At 37.7% G+C, this 25228-nt stretch overlaps 3 protein-coding genes across 15 annotated transcripts; 1 reads left to right on the top strand and 2 right to left on the bottom strand.

The window, feature by feature from the left end:
• The first annotated feature begins 5742 nt into the window (after window positions 1–5742).
• Window positions 5743–12579, top strand: LOC116846062 (galactoside 2-alpha-L-fucosyltransferase 3-like). Of its 2 annotated transcripts, XM_032819429.1 has the most exons (3): window positions 5743–6208; window positions 8651–9367; window positions 10198–12579. In XM_032819429.1, the coding sequence occupies exons 2-3, from the start codon at window positions 8904–8906 to the stop codon at window positions 10736–10738; spliced, it is 1005 nt and encodes a 334-aa protein (XP_032675320.1). In that variant the 5' UTR covers window positions 5743–6208; window positions 8651–8903; the 3' UTR covers window positions 10739–12579. The 2 variants fall into 2 exon arrangements, with proteins under 2 accessions (XP_032675320.1, XP_032675321.1); XM_032819430.1 differs by having other exon boundaries at window positions 5743–9367.
• LOC116846060 (dynein regulatory complex subunit 4) lies at window positions 11247–15390 on the bottom strand. The gene is made up of 8 exons (XM_032819414.1): window positions 15060–15390; window positions 14601–14818; window positions 14266–14527; window positions 13824–14084; window positions 13551–13718; window positions 13376–13462; window positions 13098–13307; window positions 11247–13017 (listed from the first exon to the last, which is right to left on the bottom strand). Exons 1-8 carry the CDS (start codon window positions 15060–15062, stop codon window positions 12802–12804), a joined length of 1425 nt encoding a protein of 474 aa, XP_032675305.1. The 5' UTR covers window positions 15063–15390; the 3' UTR covers window positions 11247–12801.
• Window positions 15391–15514: 124 nt separating this feature from the next.
• Window positions 15515–23858, bottom strand: LOC116846061 (pantothenate kinase 3). 12 transcript variants are annotated; one of them, XM_032819420.1, is made up of 11 exons: window positions 23012–23195; window positions 20785–20819; window positions 18979–19159; window positions 18293–18471; window positions 18024–18197; window positions 17777–17944; window positions 17617–17693; window positions 17331–17507; window positions 17070–17205; window positions 16885–16998; window positions 16657–16797 (listed from the first exon to the last, which is right to left on the bottom strand). In XM_032819420.1, exons 3-11 carry the CDS (start codon window positions 19100–19102, stop codon window positions 16744–16746), a joined length of 1203 nt encoding a protein of 400 aa, XP_032675311.1. In that variant the 5' UTR covers window positions 19103–19159; window positions 20785–20819; window positions 23012–23195; the 3' UTR covers window positions 16657–16743. The 12 variants fall into 12 exon arrangements, with proteins under 12 accessions (XP_032675317.1, XP_032675311.1, XP_032675309.1 ...); XM_032819418.1 differs by having other exon boundaries at window positions 23008–23195; XM_032819419.1 differs by lacking the exon at window positions 23012–23195 and adding an exon at window positions 22862–22983.
• Between the last annotated feature and the right edge of the window lie 1370 nt (window positions 23859–25228).

A 25228-nucleotide genomic window follows, 5' to 3' on the forward strand; every position in this document is an offset into this window, starting at 1 on the left:
ATTATATTTTCAATGAATTATTTCCATCAGATACAAATATCTCAATTGAGATCTTACATGCGAAATTTTGCGGAAACCTCAACTGAAAATTCAATTGAGAATTTAATTGAGAATTCAATTGGGAATTCAATTGTGATCTCAATAGAAATTTTTCAGTAGGGCAGCAAACACAGATATATAACAGTTATATTATCGTAATGAAACGGAATGTAACATGCAATGTACATAGTACATACATTTTCCGCTCCTACAGCCTTTAAGGCAGAAAGTTATCTACAGCCTACTGTATCGCAATATATATATTACGATTAAAAAACAACGCTGCAATATATATATATATATATATATATATATATATATATATATATATATTATATTACAAAATGTGGCGGATATATATCGCCACAATTTTGCACGCTGCCATAAACCGCCGAGCGTCGCCCACACGGAGCGTATAAAGGTCGTTCTACATTAGTTGCAAGCCGATCGTACGCAAACGCAATTCTTATTGCGACAGCCAATCAAAAGCATCAATGGTATTGACGCTTCTAATTGGCTCTAGCAACAAGAGTTGCAATCAGCGCTAGAATTCTGTAACTCGTTATTGAAGTTAACGACAGTTTCGTTATCGTTGCGCAGCTTTTGTATACCGTAGAAAAGCTGCGCAACAATAACGAAATTGTCGTTAACTCCAATAACGAGTTACAGAATCCCAGCACAGAGCTGCCACATGTGGGACCGAGTACGCGTAAGTATAGTGCGTGCGGCGTAGCGCACACAAGCGAAGAACTGTGTACGTGTGGGCTACCTGTCACGAACTATAGCGCTTGGAGCTTCGGCCAGGCTCGGGCGGTGGAAGAGTGCAGACATACAAGCTGCCGTCTCTCTCCCGACCTATAGCTATAGCTAATACTGCAAGCGGCGAGAATCATGTCTAGGCCTTTTTATTATATCTCGACGCGTGTTGCTTCTCACGTGCGCGTACTTTTACTATTTAACTAATTGTTACATTAAATGTTACATACAAGTTTTTTTACACATAAAATACACTCGTCGTATATTAGTCGGATTTTCAATTTATTCTCTTCCCTTCCTGCAGTCTTTTCACAAGTAAAAACGTGTGTCTCCAAAAAAATTGCACAATTTGATGTATCCTACGGGGTGGAATAAATTTTTCCGTAAATTTCATGATAACTATTGTTAAGTATAGACTTTCTTCCACAATTAAAAAAAAGCGGATTTGTGCGATTTTTTTCGCACATATCAAAGTTAACTATGCATTTTTTTTAAATCGCTTAATTGACACATTCTACTGGAATGAATTCTTTTCACAAATCTTACAATAATCATTGTAAAATATGAACGTTTCTTTGCAAATAAGAAAATTAAGAAGAAATGTACATGACTTTGTTTCGCGGCATATCAAATGTACTGATGATAAATTTTTAATCAGTTACCGTTAGTATTAACATTACCGATGCGTACCACGGGGAGGTTGCTGGTCGGGTCTTGCGCATTATGTGTGTGTGTGTGTATGTGTGTGTGTGTGTGCTGCACGTGCGTGTATGTGTGCACGTCACAATAACTGATTAAAAATGTATAGGTAACTTTGATACCGTACAACATCGCGGAAGAAATGTATACCTCTTCTTTATTTTTCTATTTGTAAAGAAACGCTGATATTTTAGAATGATTATCGTCAGATTTGTGAAAAGAATTGATTCCACTCAATAGAGTGCGTCAAATGAAGTGATAACAAAAATATATAGGTAACTTTGATATGTTTTTTTCTCAACTCCGCGAAAAAAACGCACAAATTCGCTTTTTGTCTTAATTGTAGGGAAAAGACTATACTTTACAATAGTTATCATAAAATTTACGAAAAAAATTTATTCCATCCCGTGGAATACGTCACATTGTGCAATTTTTTGGAGACGCAACACGTCTTTACTTGTGAAAAGACTGCGGAAAGGGGAGAGAATAATTTCAAAATATCTGACTAATATGCTTCTTAAAATACAGACTTCACTTTTGAAATAAAAAAAATTTTCAAATACGATAATGTTTCGCGGTATTATGCTTATTAAAAATTGTGCGACATTTCGATATAAATTAACCTATGCGATAATTTTGTTGACGAGTGTATTTTATGTGTCAAAAAAAATTCTATTTAATGTAACAATTAGTTAAATAGTAAAAGTACGCACACGTGAGAAGCAACACGCGAGCGTCGAGATATAATAAAAAGGCCTAGACATGATTCTCGCCGCTTGCAGTATTAGCTATAGCTATAGCTCGAGAGAGAGACGGCGGCTTGTACGTCTGCACTTTTCCACCGCCCGAGCCTGGCCGAAGCGCCAAGCGCTATAGTTCGTGACGGGTGTATATCCGCCCGTATATTGTCGGGTGACAAGTCGCTGTTCCAAGGGACCCTACAAATGTCTCTAATCACACGGTGCTGTGATTGGCTGTGTCCTAATGCACCGTGTCCAAGTGCACCGCTTCCGTTCGTGACAGGCAGCCCACACGTACACAATTCTTCGCTTGTGTGCGCTATGCCGCACGCACTATAGTTACGCGTACTCGGTCCTACATGTGGCAGCTCCCCTAATAGCACGCAATGTTCAGGGAACGTCCAGTGGATATCCATAGAACATAAAATGTCCTTTGAATATTTTCTGGATGTTCTCTGGACGTCTTTTGAATATGCGTGCTATTAGGGTCTGGTTGCAATCGACTTACAACTAATGTAGAACGACCTTAAGAGAACGCGTAGTCCGCGACTCCACCGCTAGGCATCGTTCGGCGAAGTCACTGGGGAGCGGTGCACTTGGACACGGTGCATTTGGACACAGCCAATCACAGCACCGTATGATTAGAGACATTTGTAGGGTCCCTTGGAACAGCGACTTGTGATTGGACTGTGTCCAATTGCCCCGTGTCCAACTGATATACACCCAAGTCACTGTGCTCGAAGGAAAAATCTCACCAAGGGGCCTATAAAAGGAGGCCCCTGTGGAAAGTTGAGCACCTCCCAAAGCGCTGCAATACGCGCTATATAAGTAGTGAAAAACGTGCTGATTTTTTGGCAGCTGCGATAACCGCTGAAAACAGAGGCGCTAAAAATTGGCGAAAAGGACTTTACAGTGAAGACAAAGGGGGTACTGCGGACACGGAAATGGATCAGACTGACGTCCAAAAGACGCGGACAGATGAGCAGCACGTTAATAGCGTCGTCTTTGTTCCGAATTTTTGGCTAGACGACCCCAAATTCTGGTTCGCAATGTTCGAGAGTCAGTTTACTCTCAACGGAATCACTCAAGATTCCACCAAATACGCGCACGTCCTCTCTCAACTAAATTTGAAATATGCCAGAGAGGTGAAGGACGCTACAATCAACTCATCGGACACGGAGAGATATATTGCAGCCAGAAAGGCTCTAATTCAACAAGCCTTGCAAGAAAAACAGCAAATTCGACAACTCGAGAAGCACAAAAAGCTAAGGGACCGAAAATATTCACAATTTCAATACCATTTCCTTAGCTTTACAAAGGCTATCATCTCGGAAGCAGACCTTTGCGAGCTAGATCTCCTTCCTGCGTAAGCTCTGGCTAGGTCGTCTTCCTGCGCATTTGCAGGAAATTCTAGCCACACGAGTACAGGACCCACTAGAGGATATCGCGAAGCAAGCAGATCGAATACAAATCTCTCTAGCTGGAAGGTAACTAAGGTCACCCTAATTTCTGCAGAAGAAAAAATCCTTTCCAGACAGTTCGACAAGACTGACAAGATTCTTTATGAGGTCGAAAAACTACAGAAGGAACCGCAGCATCCCGGTCATCAATGCTACTACTACTATCAGAAGGCGAGTGTATATCAGTTGGACACGAGGCAATTAGACACAGTCCAATCACAAGTCGCTGTTCCAAGGGACCCTACAAATGTCTCTAATAACATGGTGCTGTGATTGGCTGTGTCCAAATGCACCGTGTCCAAGTGCACCGCTTCCTTAGCAGGCAAAGGAACCACTTTCCCCCCACTACGTCAACGAGAGTAAAGAGAACGGCGAACCTCGCCTGAACGCTCGACAACGGCGAACCCTCCTGCGTTTAGAGAAAAATGTTTAGAGAAAAATAGCGTAGCGATCTATAGAAATAAGAACATATATACATATATGATAGACCAAATATAGTAATGTATTCATGTTATAAAAAGAGAGTCAATTAATTGGAACCTAATCACCACATATCCCAAACAAAACAACGGCGGAAATTTTTCTCATAACAGAATAAAAGAAAAAGAAAGAAATCATAAAGAATAAGTTAAATAGTCTTATTATCCTGTAGTCATTTTTATTTCAACATGACGTGGATTACATTTCTGCCTATAATACTACAATTATCATCTAAACATCCATTTTTACCTTTTCTTATGAAATTTTATTGCGCACAACATTAATTTATTTGATGTCAATTTTTCATCAAATTAAATTATTTTTTTAACGCAATGATAACAAACGACGTTTTTAATGTCATATTGACATCATTTTGACTAAGCTGTTTTCACTGGGTATTAGTCCACCAGAAGCTTTTAATTTTTGGCAGAAATTCTGCCACGAATCTTCAATAATATTAGGTTGCATCTAATTTGTTTTCCCTAAATCAGGGCTCGGAACAGTTTGTCAATTTTGGCCGTTTTTCGGGAGCTACGCCTTCTATATCCCTTGCCGCAAGCGGGTCACAAAAGTGACGGTCGAGTCTCCAAGCTTGAAGCAACCGTCACTTTTGAGGCCCGCCGCGCGGCAAAGGGGAGATAGAAGACATAGCTCCCGAGAATCGGCCGAAATTAGCTGTCCCGAGCCCTCTAAATAATTGATTTACACGGAGTTCTTCCAAATATATTTCATATTGCCTACGCGTAGTTTTAGCAGCTCGTTTCTTCTTTTCTTCACTATTATTCATTTTTTACAAAAAAATATATATATGTAATTTATATATAATATATATAAATAATATATATATATATATATATATATATATATATATATATATAATGATAATTATATCTAAATAATTACCGAGAGCGAAGAAAATCTAAATATTTTTAACTTTCTACTATTTTAACCTATGTTCCAATGTGTACTGTTTATACTGAGAATCTATAGCTTATGTGAGTAAACTATACAATTTTAATACCAATCCTTATAAAATTCGTTAAACGGAGTTAGTCATTTAGACTTTAATGACGTGGTTATAGAATAGTCTTTTACAAATTATCATTCAGAGATTGTTAACAAGACAGTCATTATCGTATAAATATTATTTAGTAACAACTAATTACAGAATAGGGCTCTCAGCATATAATTTAGAAGTAATGCACGATGCGTACACTTTCTACACTACTTAGTCCTCTTCCCGTTTCCGTTTTACAATAACCTGTTCTTTCTTACTGTAACTTACGCATTTAATTTCTTCATTTTATTTTTTTATTTTACAGTATAAATATGTTCCGATTTTGTTTTCATGTAAAGAACGCGACTTGAAATAACTGAGATTACAGTATCTGTTCTCCGGGTGTATAAAGTACAGAAAGTGTGAACGACGTAACAGAGCAACAATTCATATATCGTTGTAATACTCACGTATCGCCACTTTACTTTCCCGCAATTTGAAACGATCTGCTCTATAAAAGTGAATGTCTCAAAAGATTCTTCTTCCACCTAAACATCCAAACGTTACCAACGGAAGGTGGTGAACGAAAGTGGCAAAGCACAGCAAACGCGCCGGTCTGGTTGGCGCCAGTAGAAATGAAAAATCTATACGCGGACGTGAGGCAGGGAGTAACGACAGTCGGTGACGTCACACTCTCCCCGACGGACAACGTTCCCGGGGGAGAGAGAAAGGGGTAGAGAGAGGATAGCGGCTCACCTTCGTCTGGGCCGACGACGAACACCCCGGTTGTCGTGGGGAACGCGAGGAGAGGACAACTCTCGCGGCGGCGGAACGACGTGAACGTTGTGTCGCGTTCGCCGCGAGCGGGAAGTGCTGCGCCGACGACGTCTGCTACGACTTAGGACAACGGCGACGACGGCTAGGGTGCAACAAGCATCGGAGGGTGTCACGCCGGGCAAACATGAATGAGTCAACCTCGCGGCCAGTTGTGAGGCTCGACCTGTGCGTCGCGAATCGTGAGGAGTTCGTCGGAACGGGTGAGTGTGGCTTTCCTTCTCGAGACGCGGATCTGACAGATTCCGGAGAGTGTCGTGGGACGGAATTCGTTGAGTTCGATTTTCGATGAATATACGCGCACATACATACATGCGCTAGAAAGGCTAGAGGCTGGATAGAGAGGCGTTCCAGAGGCATCTCGGGTCAGGTCGCGTTCCAATTTCTTATTTTTAGATTAATTTCAATAATATAACCTTCAAGCGCGCGATATAAACAATGGGAAGAAATTTATCAAAAAGAAGCTGACGCGCTCAGTTACGTTGATGTCAACTTCAACTCCAATATCCGTGAAGCAATCATGTTTGACGGGTGTAATATTATTAATTACAATTCCAGAGAAAGATATGCTCTCTTGCTCGCGAGATTTCTCGAGAATTCTTTCAGGGGTTAATAGCAGTTGCATGCGCTACGTTGATCAATTTTTGCTCTACATTGACAATAATTCAAGGTATATGTCGCGCACTTAACTTTCTCCCTGCGACGCAATAGCTTCGAACAAGTACATAAGTATATACAGAGTGTTCGCTATAATGGTATGCTATATTTTTATCGGTTGCAATGATCGAACAGAAGAAAATTCTAAATAACATTATTCAGTTTCAAAGTGATATATGTAATAATATGCAACGTTAAAAATTTCGAAAGCGTCCTTCTTTCGTAAAAAAGTCAAGGCCAACTTTAATTTTTTAAATATAGCCACACGCACATATCTTTTTCTATTTATTGCGTAACTTCTAACGTTATCTTTAGGTCTGTTCGTTCCCGAACAACTTTTGTATTAGTACAATAAGTTGGACTGAAACAACCATACTTTTTCAACTCTAACTTATATTGCATTACTGTGCACTCAGTTCAGAAATTCTTTGAAATCGAACTCTTATCGCTTTTTCACAGCAAAAAAGAGCACAGTAAAATAATAATGCAGAATTTCAACACAAGCATGCAGAAATATAAATCGAAATACCATAATTGATGCGACTATAAAACTCCATTATAAAAAGCAAAGCTTTGTGTTGCAAAAAATAGATTATATTTCGAACATGTTTTGTATGAGCATCTAACGTTATTCACTATATTACATTCCAAATATCATCGTATATGTATATTAAATATTAATAGAAATAACATTATGAGTTACTGTTGAACTTGTTTTGATCCTTCTTACGATACTACAACTAAAAAATTATTTGATTTTGTTAGAGAAAAGAATACTTCCAAATGTTTATGATTATATTTTATTGCCATTTAAAAACTGATTAATTGCATCCAGAACTTTTTCCTGCCCGACTATTAACTGGTAAAAAAGATAGTGGAATCGTTACGATAAACACCCTGTATATGCGTCTCGGTGTGAGTCAAGAGCTTTGTCGTCATACAAATAGCGAAGAAGATTGCATTATGCGATCTGGTTGCATTGGAAGATCACGGAGAATTTTTCGCAGAAAAATCTCGCGAAAAGTCTCGCGAGAAAGCTCGTCTTTTGATGCAGTCCTTTTTTTTTACAAATATAATCAACTCGGGAAAAAGAAGCTTTCTGTCTAGCTTTCAGTTTTTCATAATTTCTCTGGACTGTTTATACGTCACGCAATATTCCAACGGCAGCTTTAATGTTGAAGTTTTCTCATATTGATAAAAAGTCTACGGTAAATGCGACAGCGCGTAACGCGGTTGCGTTCACACATATTTTTCAAAACTCTTCGACGTTACCTTCGATCGCGAAAGGATGAGAATGCTCCGTGGAGCGAATATCGTAATAAGAGGTTTACACACCCCCCGCACCCTCTCCCCGTCCGCCGTCCCACGTGTTAATTACGCTCCTATTAACACCGCTCGGATATAGCTGTAACTTGTTGAAGGAGAAAAATTGCCGGTTCGTGCGCCGCTGCCGTTCGTGCATGATCCTTAAGTGCACGATAACGAACTTCACGGCAATTTTATCGCAAAAAAGCGTGCAAAAACAAATCCCGCGGCCGGCGTTGGAAGTCGCGCTCAACGAAATTGCACCGTTATCGATGTCGCAATATACGATTCACTCTTTTAATTCCTCACGATATTACGTGGCTGACGTTGTGACTTAGATTTGTCGCTGTTTCTTCCGCTTTTTTCCCGCATGCGATTTTACTTGAGCTTTGCATAGTAACAGAGTGTTGGCCATGTCCTTTTTCTTTTTCATTATCTCGCGGAGAGACATAGTTGGTCGTCTGAAATAAACTACTTCCAGAACAATGCATACACACACACATACATAAACAATAAGCGTCTCGCTGCACTCTTAAACGACACACGCCTCAACATCCGCGCGACAGGCTATCGCTTGAACCACCCCCGTTCTCTCTGATGCGAACCTGACGCGAGCACACGATATGCATGCACCCACCATATTCACGCGCTTGTCGTTCATTAATCGCATTATCGTTGCCAAGATGTACGTCGGAAAGCAAAGGACATGGCACACCTGTAGATACGAAATGCCGGACTAGCGTGCGCGAGAGAGCGAGCGGCCGACCAGTAGAGGCAGAAAGCGAGAGGCAGAGCAAGTAGTGAAAAGAGGGTAGAGAGCAAGCACGTAGAGAGAGAGAGAGCGAGAGAGAGAGAGCGTGAGAGCGAGCGAGAGAGAGAGGGAGAAAGAGAGAGCACCCCGTCGCTCGAAAGGTCGCGTGGCGCAAAACGTGGAGAATGAGTCACGCTCAACAGCATGTGCTTGCGAGCGCAATAGTCCTCGCGCTGATAGTGGTATTCGGCATCCACGTCTTCCTGTTTCCCATGTACACGTCTAACCCGCCGGCCCGCCACACGAAGATCTCCGCGTACGAGCAGGCACTCTGTCGCACCACCCTGAAAAATGTCCGGGTACCGCCGGAGTGGCGCAACCCGTGCCCCAAGTACGGCATCGTGTCGGCGGTGCAGGGCGGTAGGCTGGGCAACCAGATCTGGGAGTACGCGTCAGTGTGGGCTACCGCGAGGCGCACCGGCCTGGAGCCGTTCATGCCGCGCTGTATCCTCAAGACCTTGGAAGAGTACTTCGACAATCTGAGCATCCCGCCGCTTAGCTACATCGGCAGGTGCACGTTGGACGTCGGTCAGGTGGTCAATTCGTTGGGCCAGTGGAACAGCACGGAGCAGAACATCATCATACCTAGGTAGTGATTGGCAACGACACGCTCTTGCGGCGACGTCGCCGGCTGGTCGTCGATTTCATCAACGTCGAATCACTTGGACCTTGTTTAATGCCACGATAGTTTTGGGCTTAGGAAAGAACGGGAGATTAATTGAGATTCAAGCTGACGTTGATGAAACGGGTCGTAACAGCGGCTATTATCTCTCATAGCTATGGGTATCTTTTGTATATCTTTACAATAGCTGTAATAGTTGTACTAATTAATTAAGACATCTGCTCCCTTGCTGCGGAACTCCCGATTGATGACGTCAAAAGCAAAAAAATACATGATAATAATTCTTGTAAAATACAACGAAATAAAAAGATGTGACCAAAAAATTACACTTGCGGTCGATCAGGCACATCTGTAAGATAGTTCGAACGCTTTCCTTTTACTCCGACAATCAATAAATTATCGTAAAATTAACGTGACTTATCTACTTTTTTAACCTACCTTTTCTCATGATTTTGTCACGTTAATTTTACGATTACTTATTGATCGTTAGAATGAAAGTATTCGGACTATTTTACACGTCAGCTCAATTGAAGTATCTATAAAGTGTCATAAAGTCGAATAAAGTATGTATAAAATATCTATAAAGTGTTTATAGATACTTCTTTTTATTTTTTATGTTTTTAGTTCTTTTTATTTCTTATGATATATTTTGCAAGAATTTTTAGCGCGTGCTTCCTCTTTTAACGTTATAAATCAAGATGGCCACGGCAAAAAGCCAGAAGCCTTAAAGTAAATGATAGAATACGTGGATGTCGTAATTTGTAAATGTATTCGAATCATCGTATAAATATTTCCAGACACGCAGCTTACTGGTCCCTGATACTAGTCTGGTTGGATGACATACGACGTGAGTTCACGTTCAAGCCGTGTCTAAGGATATACGCAGAGAAGGTGCTGAAACGAGTCGCCGAGAAATTCAATCTATCCGCGCCGATATACGTCAGCGTACACGTGCGCAGAACCGATTACGTAGATTATCTGTGGCAGAAGCTGAAGACGCGACCCGCGCCAATAAGTTACTACCTATCGGCGATGGATTACTTCGCCGGCAAGTACAGCAACGTAGTCTTCGTAGTGACGAGCGATAATATCGCCTGGTGTAAATATAACTTACGCAGCAAACGTCACAGGATCAGTTTCGTGTCGGACAATGACGGCAAGGGTCCGGGGAAGGACCTGGCGGTATTGTCCGCGTGTAACCACAGCATAATAGATTACGGCACCTACGGCTCGTTTGGGGCCATTTTGGCCTCCGGCGAAACTATAGTTTACAATGTAACAACATACTTTTCTACGCTGATCGCTGATGTTCTACCTAATTGGAAGATAATGAGTTGAACGCGACTCACAGGTGTCCCAAAACGTAAAGTCAACAAGACACAAAATCACCTGATATCACACGCGCGCCTTTTGCGACACGTGATCTCTCTTTTAACGAGGCAAATTACTCTCGGAGAGTAATTTGTTTTCCACTGAGTTACAAGAGAATTTTTGACAATTTCAATTACACGATCTTTTTTTGTTTATTGTCGATAAGGCGACCAGATCTTTAATTAGACGTTCGAATCACTTTACAAACTTTGCAACGGATCGCAAGTGGGTGCAAATAACGCGAGTAATCGTCGCGTATTAGTTACTTCTGCTACTTAGGCGAGTATATAATAATTTTGAAAGCATACACACCATGCCTTTTTCATGCCCAGAAAGTATACGCTCGCCGTTATCTCGTTTATCATATGAACCAACATCTCGCCAGTAGCGGAATCAAGTGAAAGTATGTTGCTGCATCGCGTTTTATATGTGTAATGGCGTAAGTACATCATTGTCGGAATGCTTAACAATATTACGCATATATATATCGCTCTTATTTAAATTTAGTGTGCGCACACAAACTATAGGAACCGATGCACCTGTAAATGTAGCGAGCGAATCTTTCCAGAAACTCGAAGAAGAGGTTTACAAAGGAACAATGGACCACTAATATCTAAAATTAAAACAGATGCTTATTTTTTCTACGACTCTGACAATGAGACACAAACTCGACACGGCCGTAAAAATTTAATATGAGAAAAAAAAGAGACGTTATAGATCAGAGATCTGTGTACTTTCCAAATATAAGGTGGTAACCAAATGAGCCTAATTCAAAAACACGCGTACGGATAAATTCTAAATTTTGCAGTGCTCAGAATTTTGTCTGGTTGATCTCTAACTTTCGCGCGATCTTTTTCCGAGAACTGGATCTTCTGACGTTAGTTCGTAGTTTATAGTTTTCTATAATGTAGCCTAGCGGAATAGTCTCGAGTTAATTGTGTTTACACGTTTAATGTGAATTTCATATCGTAGCGAGCGTGTAACATACACTTCACAGACACGAAACCGACGTATTAACCATCCGTAAGTCTTATGATGTACAATGATTTCAACTGTGATTCTATTTCTTATTGTGCCAAAATTCTGAATATACACATAAACGTATATATATATGTAAATATACTGTACGTATATATACATATATATATGTATACATCTATATATGTATTATAAAATTATATCTATACAACGCATTGTATAATATTTACAAACCTGTGAGCAAATGATAAATTATTTCTTCACTTAATCGTTAACTTAATCGTTAAGTATTATAAAAGAGAGAAAAAAAGAGTTTACGGACTATATTATACGCGAGATGGACGATGAAGTATTTTACATAAAAAGCCAGTGTTTGACATTTATTAACCATGTGACCTGATGTATTTGACTTAAAGTGTTTTACAAGCTAGACTAGTCAATGTGTCTATATCTATGTACGTTACATCTATATATGAATGTATCTTCAATGTATTTGTGCCTGCCAGTTGTTATAGATACTCGCTGAAATGTCAAGGCGCTATAGGTCGCAGGGATTGATAAAATGATTACGATAAAAAAACGTGAGTCGTTCGTGTTATCGAACTCTTCATTGCCAATTGGGCGATACAAATTGATAAGAGATATACGATTCAAGGGAAAGAAATAATATGATAACAGACAAGTATTTAGCTATATAACTTTCAGGCATCGATACGATCTACTCTGTACATTCTCTGTGATAATTTTATGTAATTTTTGAGAACGTAATGCGTAAGTGCTCTGAAAATGTATTCGTTTTACAGAATAAAAGTACTTCGTGTCAAAATTAATTCTGTGCGTCGTTTATATTGCGGAATCTCAAAAATAGTGTTTATATGCGGACATCCTTCATAGAGTATATCTAGCAAGCGTTAATCGTCGTGTTATCAAAAACGCTATCTTGATGCATTCATTAAAAAGATATGTAAAAGTGCAATATGCGCGTGATTTTCTAGGATAAAGGAAATATAAAATCTTTGTCACACACTTGAGTATTTACGAATTTACATGTGCTACCGATTTGCGGTAACAAGGCCAGCTGGACCCAAGCCCCATTTCACACCGGCTATCTTCGTTCTAAGAGGCTGAAATCCAAGTTCGGTCTTGGGGATCCCGTATTCCTGCAGTTTGCCCTCGTAAGTCGCCAACAAATCGTCGTGCGCCTTGCAAACTTTTGCCAATTCGTATTGCAGTTCTTGTATTGCCGTATTTTTTCTGTTTAGCATATCCTGAGGAAAGAATACCATGAATAGAATCGTCATACGTGATCCAAACGCAAACTGCAATGAAATCGTATCTAAATACGTACCTCCAGTTTTTTATTCACGGTAACCACTGCCACGGGATCCAATTGAGCGGCGGCTAACACCTCGCTGATTTGCACCTCGCGTTGCTCCAACAAATCCGACAGCTTCTCTAGCTTCTTCTCCAGCAGCACATTCTTCAAACCCGTTTTCTGTTGCAGTTCGAAAATAGCAGAGACGAATCTAGAGTGTAACTCATCTCTCTCGGCTTGACACTAAACAAGGACAGGGTGAATCTTCTTACGTCCACGGTTGTAAACACACTTAAATATTAAGTACTTACTTTTTCAAAGCGAAGCTCGAGCACCTCGTTCTCCCATTTTAAATTCTCCAAATCTTTCAGTACGGCAGACAGTTTCCGCTTCGTGTTCTACAATAATGTAATTTCGGTTCCTAATTATATTCCTGATTTTATAAACAATATATCGATTATAAACAATTATGCTAAGGACACTAACAGTTAAACATTGTTTGTCTTTCTCGTAATTCGCGAGTTGTCGATTCAGTTCGGTCACCGTTTCCTGCGAAACCTTCAAGTCGCCAGAACATTTCTTATTCTCCGTTGTCAGTTCCCGTACCTGTTTCTTCACACGTTCCTCATTATTTTTCATCGTCTCCATTTGTTCCTATTGCAAAAATTTTTGACGATATATTTCTGATCCTTTTTTTTTCAGTAAATTACCTTATCGTATTCGCGACATTTGACAGCAAACAAAAATGATAAGCTCTACCTGCATGCTCTTAATTAACGACAGATTATTCAGCGTAATATCGTTGTAATAAGTTTTCATTTCGGTGAACGTGTCTTCGTGATTCTTCATTAAATCTGCAATTTGCGTGTTCTTCCTTTCCTCCACCTCCGTAATTTCCATGCGATGTTTCAACGTCAGAGACTCGTATTGATTGGTTAACTTTTGCTCATACTTCTGTTCCATTTCCGCCGCTTCCGACTGGAATCTCTTCATCATATTGTTCATTTCCTCCGAGTTATGCTGTAATTTAACATATACAAAACTTAGCAACGTTTTCTTTATTATATAAGTAATTTTCTTCTTTTATATTATATTCTGACTAATTTATAATATTGTAAGTTATAATAAATTAATAAAATAAAAGCGCATAGACTTCAATATATGTTATAGCTGAAGTCTACATTTCACAGACGCATCTCACCAGCTTCAACGCGCGAATCTCGTTCATGTACGACAACTCCTGCTCCTTTTGCGTCTTCTTAAGCTCTGTTTTATCTTTGATGAGCTCGTTCTCCTGCACTTCGTGATCATCCTGCGCCAATTTGAGAGCGACCAAATGCTCAGCCTTGGTCTCCGATAAATTCGTCTGATGCTCGTACATCAGGTGTTTCACTTTCTGCTTATACAGCTTGAGCTCGGTCTCGTGCTTCTCCTCCAGTTCTTCTTTCTCACGTTCCTTGTTCCTGCGCAATTCGCGAGTACACGTGCGGAATTAATCCACGCACCAGATGCAAAACAATGTTATCATTACAGTACCTGACCGTGGCACGCGCTTCGTCCAGTTGATGTCTCGTGATCTCCCAAAAGGTTCGTAATTTATCTCTCTCTATCTGAAAGAAATTCCTCTCCTCTCGTTCGCGTTCCATCTCCTCTAATATCTTATGAGCATATATCTCTAATTGCTCCCTGTTCATCTTTGCTGTATCCACCCCGTCAACGGTATCTGTTGTTTTCCCTTTCGCCTTTTTCGGACCCTTCAATGATTTTAATTAATTAATAGCAATAATTAATTAATACAGAGAGTCGAGAGAAATATGTACGAAATGGAATTCGACTTTGCAGATATTTAATATTTTGAATTTAATCTATACTCCGTTTATATAGATTGTTTGTACTAATTGTAACACTTTTAATTATAACAGTAGAACGGTAATAATCGTCCCTCATAAATCCCCTTGATAGATTAGCAATTACATAACAATCAATTAAACTTACCATTGTTTGTCAATACTGATAAAAATAACGCGTAAAAAACTGCTTTATCAGATGCAGTGGCTTTCAAAAATAGTAGCAAAATATTGTGCGAATAATAACGATAACTACCACAGTACAAAGACTAGTATCGTATCAGCTGCTGTCTGACGACTCGGTTGACTTGATACCTAACTGGCACTGTTTTGTAAAATCGTTGCTAAGTAACCGCGTGTTATACCTTAGATCGGCACGAATTTTCAAATATACGTCTAAATTTCATTAGGTTTTTTATGCAATCGCAATTTTTAGACAGAAAAACAAGTAAAATATATACAAAAATAAAATATTACATACAACATATGTAATTATATATATTTTAATGTCACTAAAGAAATAATATATCTAGATTGCATATACACTGCATTAATTTATCATGAAGTTTAATTTTCATCAAGGATAACATATAACGCAATATATTAAAATGATAGTTTATTTGATATCAAAGTTCGTTTGGCATGTTTCCACAATACATTGTAACAGAAGAAGCTATTCGTTCTGTACAAAGATATGCTCACGATAATATATTAAATTAACGGTGAATAACAAATAACATATACAAAACTATGTTAATTGCCACTAACGTCAGGCAATTAAAATAGAACGTATATACGGGGTCATACAGTATATCGCAAAACGCGTGCGAACTTCTTCTTTGCAACGATATCAGTATTTCAATTACGTTTATTTATTCACGTTATATATTATACTTCTTGGAATCATGATTTAACATCCGGCATTTAACGTATTTAACGCGTAGTTGCATCATCTTGTAATGTCCGAATGACACGTGCGCCACGTACTACAAATCGCGATATCTTATCGAAGTAACCTCGAACTTTGTAAATACAATGAAACTTGTAAAAATTTGTAAGACTCGGTTTCATCCACTATGCAAACAATAATAACATTTTCTAGACAACTCACTAAAACGTCTGAATAAAAATTCAGTTAAAAATTTGCCTACTTCACACAACATATTAATAACAGAATGACGCATATTGACGATCGTGCAAAAGTATCTATCGCTAGAATGGCTTCGTTCGCTGATTATAAACTTACGAAAAGTCGTGCAACTTGTAATAACGACTGCCGTTACTTATATACATAAAAACCTGTGCATTCGTAGAAAAGTTCAATATAAATTATGAGGTAGAACTAGTCTATACGGCATGTAACGAACATCGGGATAGATAGGAGACAGGACGATTCTCAATCCCATTGGATTTGGTCCATTATCGCCAAGTCGTGATGAATTTGTGCTCATAATCGAACGATTATATAGCTTAAACAATATACAGCTGCCTCTGACAAACAAAATGAAATACCCCGAAATTATTGCTTTCTATATCAAAATTATGATAAGTTGTGTAAGGACAATTCACATAAATATAATATTAATTGTACTTAAATATCAAGACATCTCTCTGTCTTGCGGTATGCATAATAAACAGTTATTTTCTCTCCTCCCCTCCCCCTCTTTCTCTTTCTCTTTCCTGATACATGGATTTCTGAGGAATTAAAAAAAATATAACAAAAATAAATAGCTATGTCGCGAACAGTAGCTTCAAAAATTTATTCTACGAATAAGTTTGATTTATGGAATGCTACATGTTGCATGACCGTTTCCCAATGTTGTCCCTCGCGTTTAGTTCGACTCGCCATTAAATTGTAACAGACATCCCACAGCGCCGAAGTAACCCTGCAATCATAAAAAAGAAATCCATTTGTGATATATCCAAATTACTCGTCTCGAAATAAAAATGTGCTTCTCTAACTATCTTCTCACTTCATGTTCCAAAAACAGAGCCTTCATGGTTCCTTTAGACCAATAGTCCATAGCGTAGGCCAACAATTTCATCGATATAGGATTTACCCTGAGAAAATTCCCAACAAATACGACCTAAAAGCAAAAGCAGTTACAAAACGTCGGCTAAAGAAATTGTATCGGATAACGTGGTTCGCGTATATTACCCTCTCAATTTTCTCATTAACGGCACACATGCGTGCAATGGAACCGATATTATTTGTAATAGTGACAAGCGTTGCACGTGCCAAGTCTTCCTTCGTGACTGCATTCCTGCGATCTTTGGAATTCATTTGTCCAAAACTGTGTGAAAATAGCAAAGAATAAAATCAAGTCAAATGTTTGGAATGAAAAATTGTCCCACAGAAGACTGCGGAATATTCAGAATAATCAGAAAGATAAGTGAACGATTGCGCTATGAAGTTTACCTGCTAGCAACTAAGTCGCCGGGAAGACCAAAAGGACCATAATCACCGCCATATATATCTTTAACCAATTTATCTACTTTTGTATTATCACCACCCGTCGCCAACTCTATTGCTTCTTCAAAAGTGTTACACCCAGTAAGTAAACAACACAATCCTAAGAATGTTCCACCACCTAAACTATACAAAGCATATATTTTATGCTAACATGTTACTTTAAAAAAAATATATATATATACATTGTATATACATGCTTGCTAACATATGATATAATACATGCGCAACTTACCTCGTCCCAGATATTCTTTTATAATCCTCTGGTCCATACACAGTTAATATGCTTACTCCAGAGCCTATATTAACAAGCTGCAAAATATAATATTATCTTATCAAAAGAAACTACGTAATTCAAACACATAATAATATATCACAGAGTGAAGAATCCTTACCAAGAAAGGATACGGTTCGGAAAAGTCGTAAGGTACTTTCTGGCATCTGCTATTATCAGTGGGATTCGACCAATAATAACACTCGTGTGGATTGGTGGTTTCAATGTAAAGCATTCCACGTATTAAACTATCTAACTCGTCAAATTTCGCCAAATTCATGTTTACTTCCTGAAAAGAGACATTTCAATTATACTAGGGAATTTTTATCGCAATGATAAATATATCGGGAAGCATAATTCAGCAGTACCTTCTTGAAATTCTCCTCAAACTTGAAGGCACCACCTCCAGTGGCGCAAACCGTAGTTACAAGATTCGCCATGCCCTTCGATTTTGCTAATGCTAAGAAATTTCCCATTTCGCTCGTAGGAAATCTTATAAAATGTAATGTACCTCGTCTGCCTCGAATACAAACATTATCCATCTGAAACAATCATTAAGAAGACAATAATGCGAAACTGATCTGCATGAGCAATAAAAATCGCGAGGAAAATGCGTCGAATATTCAGCAACGCTCACCTGTAGATGCGTATCGCGATGTCCGGTTTTTCCGTACGCCGAGTTTTTTGTAAGGTACCGACGTATATTCTTCAGAGTTTCAACTTCTGCGTCGGCCTCGTCTCTTGTTATATCCTTAGGTTCAAAGTACACCAATTTACATAGTGTACCACCTATGTCCATTCCAAACCAAGGCATCGCTATAATGGTAACGTACATTAATATTTATTGCGAATACATATTGCGAATTACGTCAGAATGAGATATATAATATGAAAAGATACGCATATCTTTTTGTCAAAAGAGATAATATGATTAGCGATTAAAAAAAGCACAAGGACTAAAACTACACATTTTTGCAAATGTGATCGTTGAAAGCTCGTGCAGAAAAATGCATAACAAAATATAAAGATATACACACAATTAGCAATTACAACTGGATAACACTCAAATAAAACAAATATAAACGTTTGTATTGCAAACAAATCTATTATCTACTTTGTTACTTGCAACTTGTGCAACAACTGTGATACTGACATTTCAACACACTAACGCAACCTAAGAAACCACACTACAGTCTTAAAGGGAATTATCAAAATCGCAATGCAAGATAAAAAGTATCAAATATTATATGAAAATAATGATTAACGTGGCGAAATGATGTATAATAAAAAATAAAAATATTAGCAATCTCTAAGCACACATACAATTCACTGACTCACAAGGGGATGAGTGATTCCTCGCTTCTTTGGCAGTAGTCTCGGCAGCGGGGTATCCATTAGACGCCATAGTTTCTGAAGTTAAATTATTCTCATGGTTTTGTGGTCTCATTGTTTAGCGTTGAATGATTTACTGCAAAATTCTCCGTTACAGGAAACAACCTCTTTGCTGTAACATAAAAAAGTATACATGCTTAAGACCGATTAAAATTAAAATAGACATAAGATATAAGCAGTAAGACACAACATAAATAGATAACAAATCGGTGATTTAGGACTTTACACTTAACAATTTCAAATAACTAATAATATAAATAATTTTTATTATTATTATTAATATTTATTATAATTATAATTAATATTTTAATAATTAATAATAAAAATTTCTATAAAGTTCCAGGTACACGCAATTCTTCAGATTCTACATAAAGTGTCAACACTCAGATTATAAACTGTTAACACACTTGTCCTTGAAGTATAGAGTCAAAGTTCACATACAATATACATAAGCATGCACACAATTGTATTTACATTCACGTCACATAATATTATGCGCATTTTTATCTTTTGTGAACACAATTTCCATACAATTTATTCCTATATATTACATATGCAAGAAATATGACTAAAATACTTGTCAATCAATATTTTGACTTTCATAATTTATTAATAATGTAAAGTTAAAAATAAAATATTGTAATTATCACTTGAGATATAGAAGAAATTTTAAAGATAATTTACTGTATATATCTCTCGATAATATATTATTATATTGTATGTGTGTGCGAATAAAATTTTTATATTATACTATATAAAAGTATATGTATAAAGTTTGTCCCTGTTAAGGGAAATAATTTAGTACTAAAACAATAAAAGTGGTAATTATAATATCTTATTTTTGACTTTACATTATTAACAATTATGATAATGAAAGTCAAAATATTGATTGACAAGTATTTTAGTGATATTTCTTGCATATGTAATATATGGGAATAAATTGTATGGAAATTGTGTCCACAAAAGACTCTGCTTGTCTTTTCACAACTACGACATCTTTTTCTTCTTGACCTGCACTCATCCATTTCATTTTGATTATATATACAAGAATAAAAGTTCTAGCTTTCTAATGTGCATCTATTTATCTATTTGCTTGCTATTTTTAAATGATGACAAAAATGTGAAACATTGTATTACGTAAAGAACACTAACTGTTAGCTGATAAATTTGTTGTCTCTGTCATAACACTGCTCACGCAAGCTCATCCCTATTAATCAATTATATTCCATCTAAACTTCACTGAAACTATGCAATAATTCTTTCTTTGACACAATAAACAGTGCCATCAATACTTCTCACATTATACAGATACTAATAAATTGCTATGTTTACTTAGTTGTTGATTATTGACAGTACTGAGAAACAGAACTGAGATAAGACAACTGGATAAACGATACATTTACCAAGATTTTTTCCATCAGAGACGTCTCTTGGCCCAAGTTCATTTAGATATTTCGTTTACAAAAATGAACTTGTATTGATACGAACCATTTAACATAAATTACAAATAATAGCACACTTTAGCTCACTTCCACCACAGAGAATACAAAGGACACGACAGGACAGATCAGCTGCTTTCATCTCAGTAATCGAAAGCAAGTCGCGCACTAATTTATCCTTTAACAAACTTCGTCATCATCGTCGTCGTCATGTGGTTAACGACGTGATATCGTATTACATTAGATCGCACCACGCAATCAAGCGTGGCGTCGCACGATAAGCCAGCGTGATACTTACTTTTCAGATTTTTACAAAAGTGGCGTGAAAGGACGCTATGGAAGAAGAAGAACAAGTAGTAGTTGACAAGTAGACACGACCGTTTTCAGGCAAAAACACGTAAACACGTAAAGGCTCGTCTACAATACGCGAAGTATAAACTTGGCATAAGTGTTGGCGTAAGAGAAATAAAAATAATTTATCTCGCTTACGCGCTTATACTCTACCTCCTTTACACTGAAAGTACTTCTCTTACTATAAATAATAAAGCAGTATTTCTCGCAACATTAAAATTGAGTAAAAAATGTCCAATTAACTGAGATAAGGAATGGGTATTAATAATATTAGTAATAATTAGAGTCGACAAGTCGATCTGACGTGGAAAGCTGATTCGCGGGACAAAATCGGTCGCATGCGTTGAGCATTGTCAAAAATTATCTTCTTACAATATAAATTTCAGTTGGCACTAAACAGTCTCTTGTCTCTGGTTATTTTACTTGGATTTCTTTACGGTCCATTCATCAAATTACCAAAAGGTACGTTTCTCAAAAAATCACAGGTCTGAAAGTGTTCGAACACGTCTTAACATAACGACGGTTAAACCGGAACTCGGCACTAAACAATTCTTCTTCTTCTTATTATTCAGACTTATCTCTATTGTCCTTTTATCCAAGATACCGAGGTACGAATTCCAAAGAAAATCAGGTTCGAACGTTCGAATACGTCTTAATGTAACGACGGTTTTAGGCACGAACTCTACACTAAACAATCGTGAATGACTCTTGAAGGCTTTAGGTGTCTTGTTCTACCAACGTCTTAATTGATCTGTTCTTTTTAATTGAACTGCCCGAACTGATACACTCTGGTGCATTAAGTTTGAATGAAATAAAATATGTTTGTCTCTAATTTATTGCACCAGTGTGCATTAGTTCAGGCAGTTCAGCTAAAAAGAACAGTTATAATGCAATTAAGTCTTAATCTGACTTAAATTGCTTCAGACAAAAACTTGTTGGGCCTAATACTCATTTCTATTAATGTCAATTAAATCTCAATTTAAATTTCAACTCTATTCAAATGAATAGAACTTGGACGAATTGAATTTAAACTCTAATTATATAAACACACACAGAGAAATGAAAGTCTAATCAACATTGGTAAATGTGCATAAGCCATTGACTGAAAGCCGGAAGACAATTTAAATTCAGATTAAGACTTTACTAAACAAAGTTGGTTAAACCAGACACTAATTCTCTCACTTTGGTACAAAATAAATTATTTTAAACTATAGATTTTCAATGAAAACTTCTTTAAAAAGGATGTTTATCTTCATTTTGCAGGAGAAATAAACCCAGATAGCACAAAATCTTCGCAGAATGTTCTAGAACGTTCTTAGGATATATGAATGTCCTTCCTCAAAAAATCACAGGTTCAAACATGTTTGAACACGTCTTAACGTAACGGCGGTTAAGCTGGAACTTTTGGCACTAAACAATTGTGAATGACTCTTAAAGACCTTAGGTCTTGTTCTACCAACATTAAATAAATTACTTTTAACAAACTATATAAACATGACTTTCTCAGACCTGGTTGCAGCAACTGGGTGGTAAGCTAACTAACAATTAAATCATATGTTTGTCTTTCCATACAACACAAATCTTCAAAAGATGTTCTAAAGACGTTCTAAGGACATTCTAAGGACATTCATACATCATAAGAACGTTCTAGAACATTCTATGAAGATTATGTGTTATCTGGGTTTATTTCTCCTGTAAAATAAAGATAAACATTCTTTTTAAGGAAGATTTCACTGAAAATTTATAATTCATATTACATATTGAATACTAACTGGTATATGATAATATGGTTAGTAATATGATTAGTTATACTATAAAATCTATAGATTGGTAAAAAATTTTCTCAAAAAAATGTCTTGAAACACAACCAAAGAGAAAGACGACAGATAAGAGTTGTTTGTCGCGGTTGTTGATGCGAATATTTAACTACAGAGGATAACATAATGTCTGACAATCTCAGTTAGATCACTTTTATCTCTTATTTCAACTTACGTCGAGCTTACTCCACGTATTTGTAGACGAACCTGTACACGATGATATTTCACACTCGCACGATGCGGCTTCTCGCGACCGACTGCGTTCTTCGCACGATAAACGCGTGACTTTTAATGAAGCTCTCAGTATCGTACTGTACGCTGTGAAGTACGAAGCACGACGATGCAATAATAACCTACGATCCTGCTAACTGTAAAAGAAACGGGATTTGTGACGGTGCGCAGCGGAAACTTGAAGAGAAACGCAACTGTCTTTCCTGCTACTTCTTCTCCTTTGTCTCTTTCTTCCAAAAAGCAACGGCTTATATCTCTCCAAGTCTATCCGATACGGTCAAATGCCACGAACAAAACCGGCGCGACATGATATCGTACGTCATGGACTTTTCTCCGTCTTCGTCCGCTCCTCCTACTTGCTCGCTCTCTCTTTCCCTTCCTCCCACCCTTTATCTCTCTCTCCCTCCCTGCCCTCTCTCTCTTTCTCTCCCACATTTTTACGAACTATCCCTTTCGAAAGATAGGCTTCTATTTACCTGGCACAGTCATTAGGAAGAAACGAGGAGCCTGACGTGACACACGTCATCGTAGATTTATCTTGACACTACTTTAACGATCAGCTGATAACTATTGGGTCTTCTTTCTCCCTTTTCTTTCCTCCCTTTTGTAAGTAAATGATAATTGTTCTTGGAACGCAGTCTCGCTTTCACTCTCCCGCCTGTTTTGTTCAACACTTTTACTAAATTACTATCGAGAAAAGATAAGTCCTTTTTCAAGTCGCTTCATTACACAAGGCTCAGATAAAGGGGTCTATACCCTATCACAATCTTCAGGCACCAATGCTTGTTCTGTTACGTGGCTATTTGCCCTCATCGATACACAATATCACTTAATCTCTTACGTTATTTTAGATAGAAGATAGATTATTTAGTTTGAACATTTCGTCTTAGGTTACACAGAAAAGAAGGAAATTGAGAAACAGCCGAAAACATATCACGACTTAGCCCGGTCGGCCATATTGCCGACTGACAATTCGTCAGCTATCAAATTAAAGAGTGATTCACACTGCGTCCAATAAAATAATGACAGATCAAATGGATTTTTATTTTCTAATAGTATGGTTTATAATGACGAGTTAAACATATTCTTATTTTGTAGTATAGAAATTAAATAACGTAACACTCAATTATTACTTCTCTCTCTCTCTCTCTCTCTCTCTCTCTCTCTCTCTCTCTCTCTCTCTCTCTCTCTATCTAATTTCAGAACCCAATGACGTACATAGACCAAGCATTCTGTCCGCATAGTGAAGCCGGAAGTTGACAGTTTAAAACAGAGTGAGAAAGTTGATTTGCCCCTAGTGCTTTTTCACTCTATCTTATTGACTGTCAAGCAGAAAGGTCCGTTTAATACTGCAAAACGTTAATGGCCATTTTCACCATCTCCGGTTACCTTAACCGGCTAGTTATTCCATTGGAACTGACCAATCGCACTTGTCGTTTAACAAGATTAACCAATCACCGTGCACATTTAACCAGTAGTTAAGGTAACCGGAGATGGTGAAAATGGCCATAAATAAAGCAATGTGATTGGTCAGTTCCAATGGAATAACTAGCCGGTTAAGGTAACCGGAGATGGTGAAAATGGCCATAAATAAAGCAATGTGATTGATCCATTCGTCGCTCTGAAGCACGTACAGTGGAACTATTTACAGCACTAAATCTTATTCAAGAACTATATGCCGTTATAGCAACCTAATCTAATCTTTTTCATTTAACAGTGGAATGAGAACAGAATAAGAGCAATTGCTGTGATTATTTATACATAGCATAAAATATTATAAATATCAATTTTATATCGAGATAAGTGAAATATACGGTTTTATTCTTGTAATTCTGTACTGCATTATACATAACTTGACAGCTTGACAGCGACCATAGTCTACGTTTACACGGCAAGGTTAATTCGGTTTAGTAACTACCATAGTTAGTAAACTATTAAATCCGATTGGTATATTCTTTTAGATCTAGAAATATGCTCCAATTGAATTCAAGAAATCACTAACTACGGTAGTTACTAAACCCGATTAACATCGTCGTGTAAACGTAGCCATAGTCTTTCTACACGATAGAATGAGAAAGCACTAGGGGCAAATCAACTTTCTCACTCTGTTTTAAACTGCCAACTTCCGATACTTCCGACTTCACTCGCTGCTACAGCAGAAGTATAGGAATGCTTGGTCTATGTATATACGTCATTGTCAGAACCTGATAAGATCTAATCTCGCTATTGGCTGCGTTCAGCATAGAAAGTTTCGCAACTGTTGATACTGTAAAATTCGTGAATCTGATTGGTACATGCTCTTGAATTTAATCAAAATTAAGAGCATACTCCAATCAGATTCAC

Source organism: Odontomachus brunneus, unplaced genomic scaffold (genome assembly GCF_010583005.1).
Source record: "Odontomachus brunneus isolate Ranch 3 - 2012 unplaced genomic scaffold, Obru_v1 Obru_scaffold_060, whole genome shotgun sequence".
In the NCBI taxonomy this organism is placed as follows: Eukaryota; Metazoa; Arthropoda; class Insecta; order Hymenoptera; family Formicidae; genus Odontomachus; species Odontomachus brunneus.

Excerpts from the sequence above, each read along its gene's own strand:
- LOC116846060 (XM_032819414.1), bottom strand. Across the intron at positions 14,085-14,265 it reads AGATTCGCGCGTTGAAGCTG|CATAACTCGGAGGAAATGAA; the intron begins GTGAGATGCGTC and ends GTTAAATTACAG. Across the intron at positions 13,018-13,097 it reads CCGTGAATAAAAAACTGGAG|GATATGCTAAACAGAAAAAA; the intron begins GTACGTATTTAG and ends TTCTTTCCTCAG.
- LOC116846062 (XM_032819430.1), top strand. The coding sequence starts at position 8,904 with ATGAGTCACGCTCAACAGCATGTGCTTGCGAGCGCAATAGTCCTCGCG. Across the intron at positions 9,368-10,197 it reads CAGAACATCATCATACCTAG|ACACGCAGCTTACTGGTCCC; the intron begins GTAGTGATTGGC and ends AAATATTTCCAG.
- LOC116846061 (XM_032819426.1), bottom strand. The coding sequence starts at position 19,102 with ATGAGACCACAAAACCATGAGAATAATTTAACTTCAGAAACTATGGCG. Across the intron at positions 17,206-17,330 it reads GGCGACTTAGTTGCTAGCAG|TTTTGGACAAATGAATTCCA; the intron begins GTAAACTTCATA and ends ATTTTCACACAG. Across the intron at positions 16,798-16,884 it reads CTCTGTTTTTGGAACATGAA|GGTTACTTCGGCGCTGTGGG; the intron begins GTGAGAAGATAG and ends TTATGATTGCAG.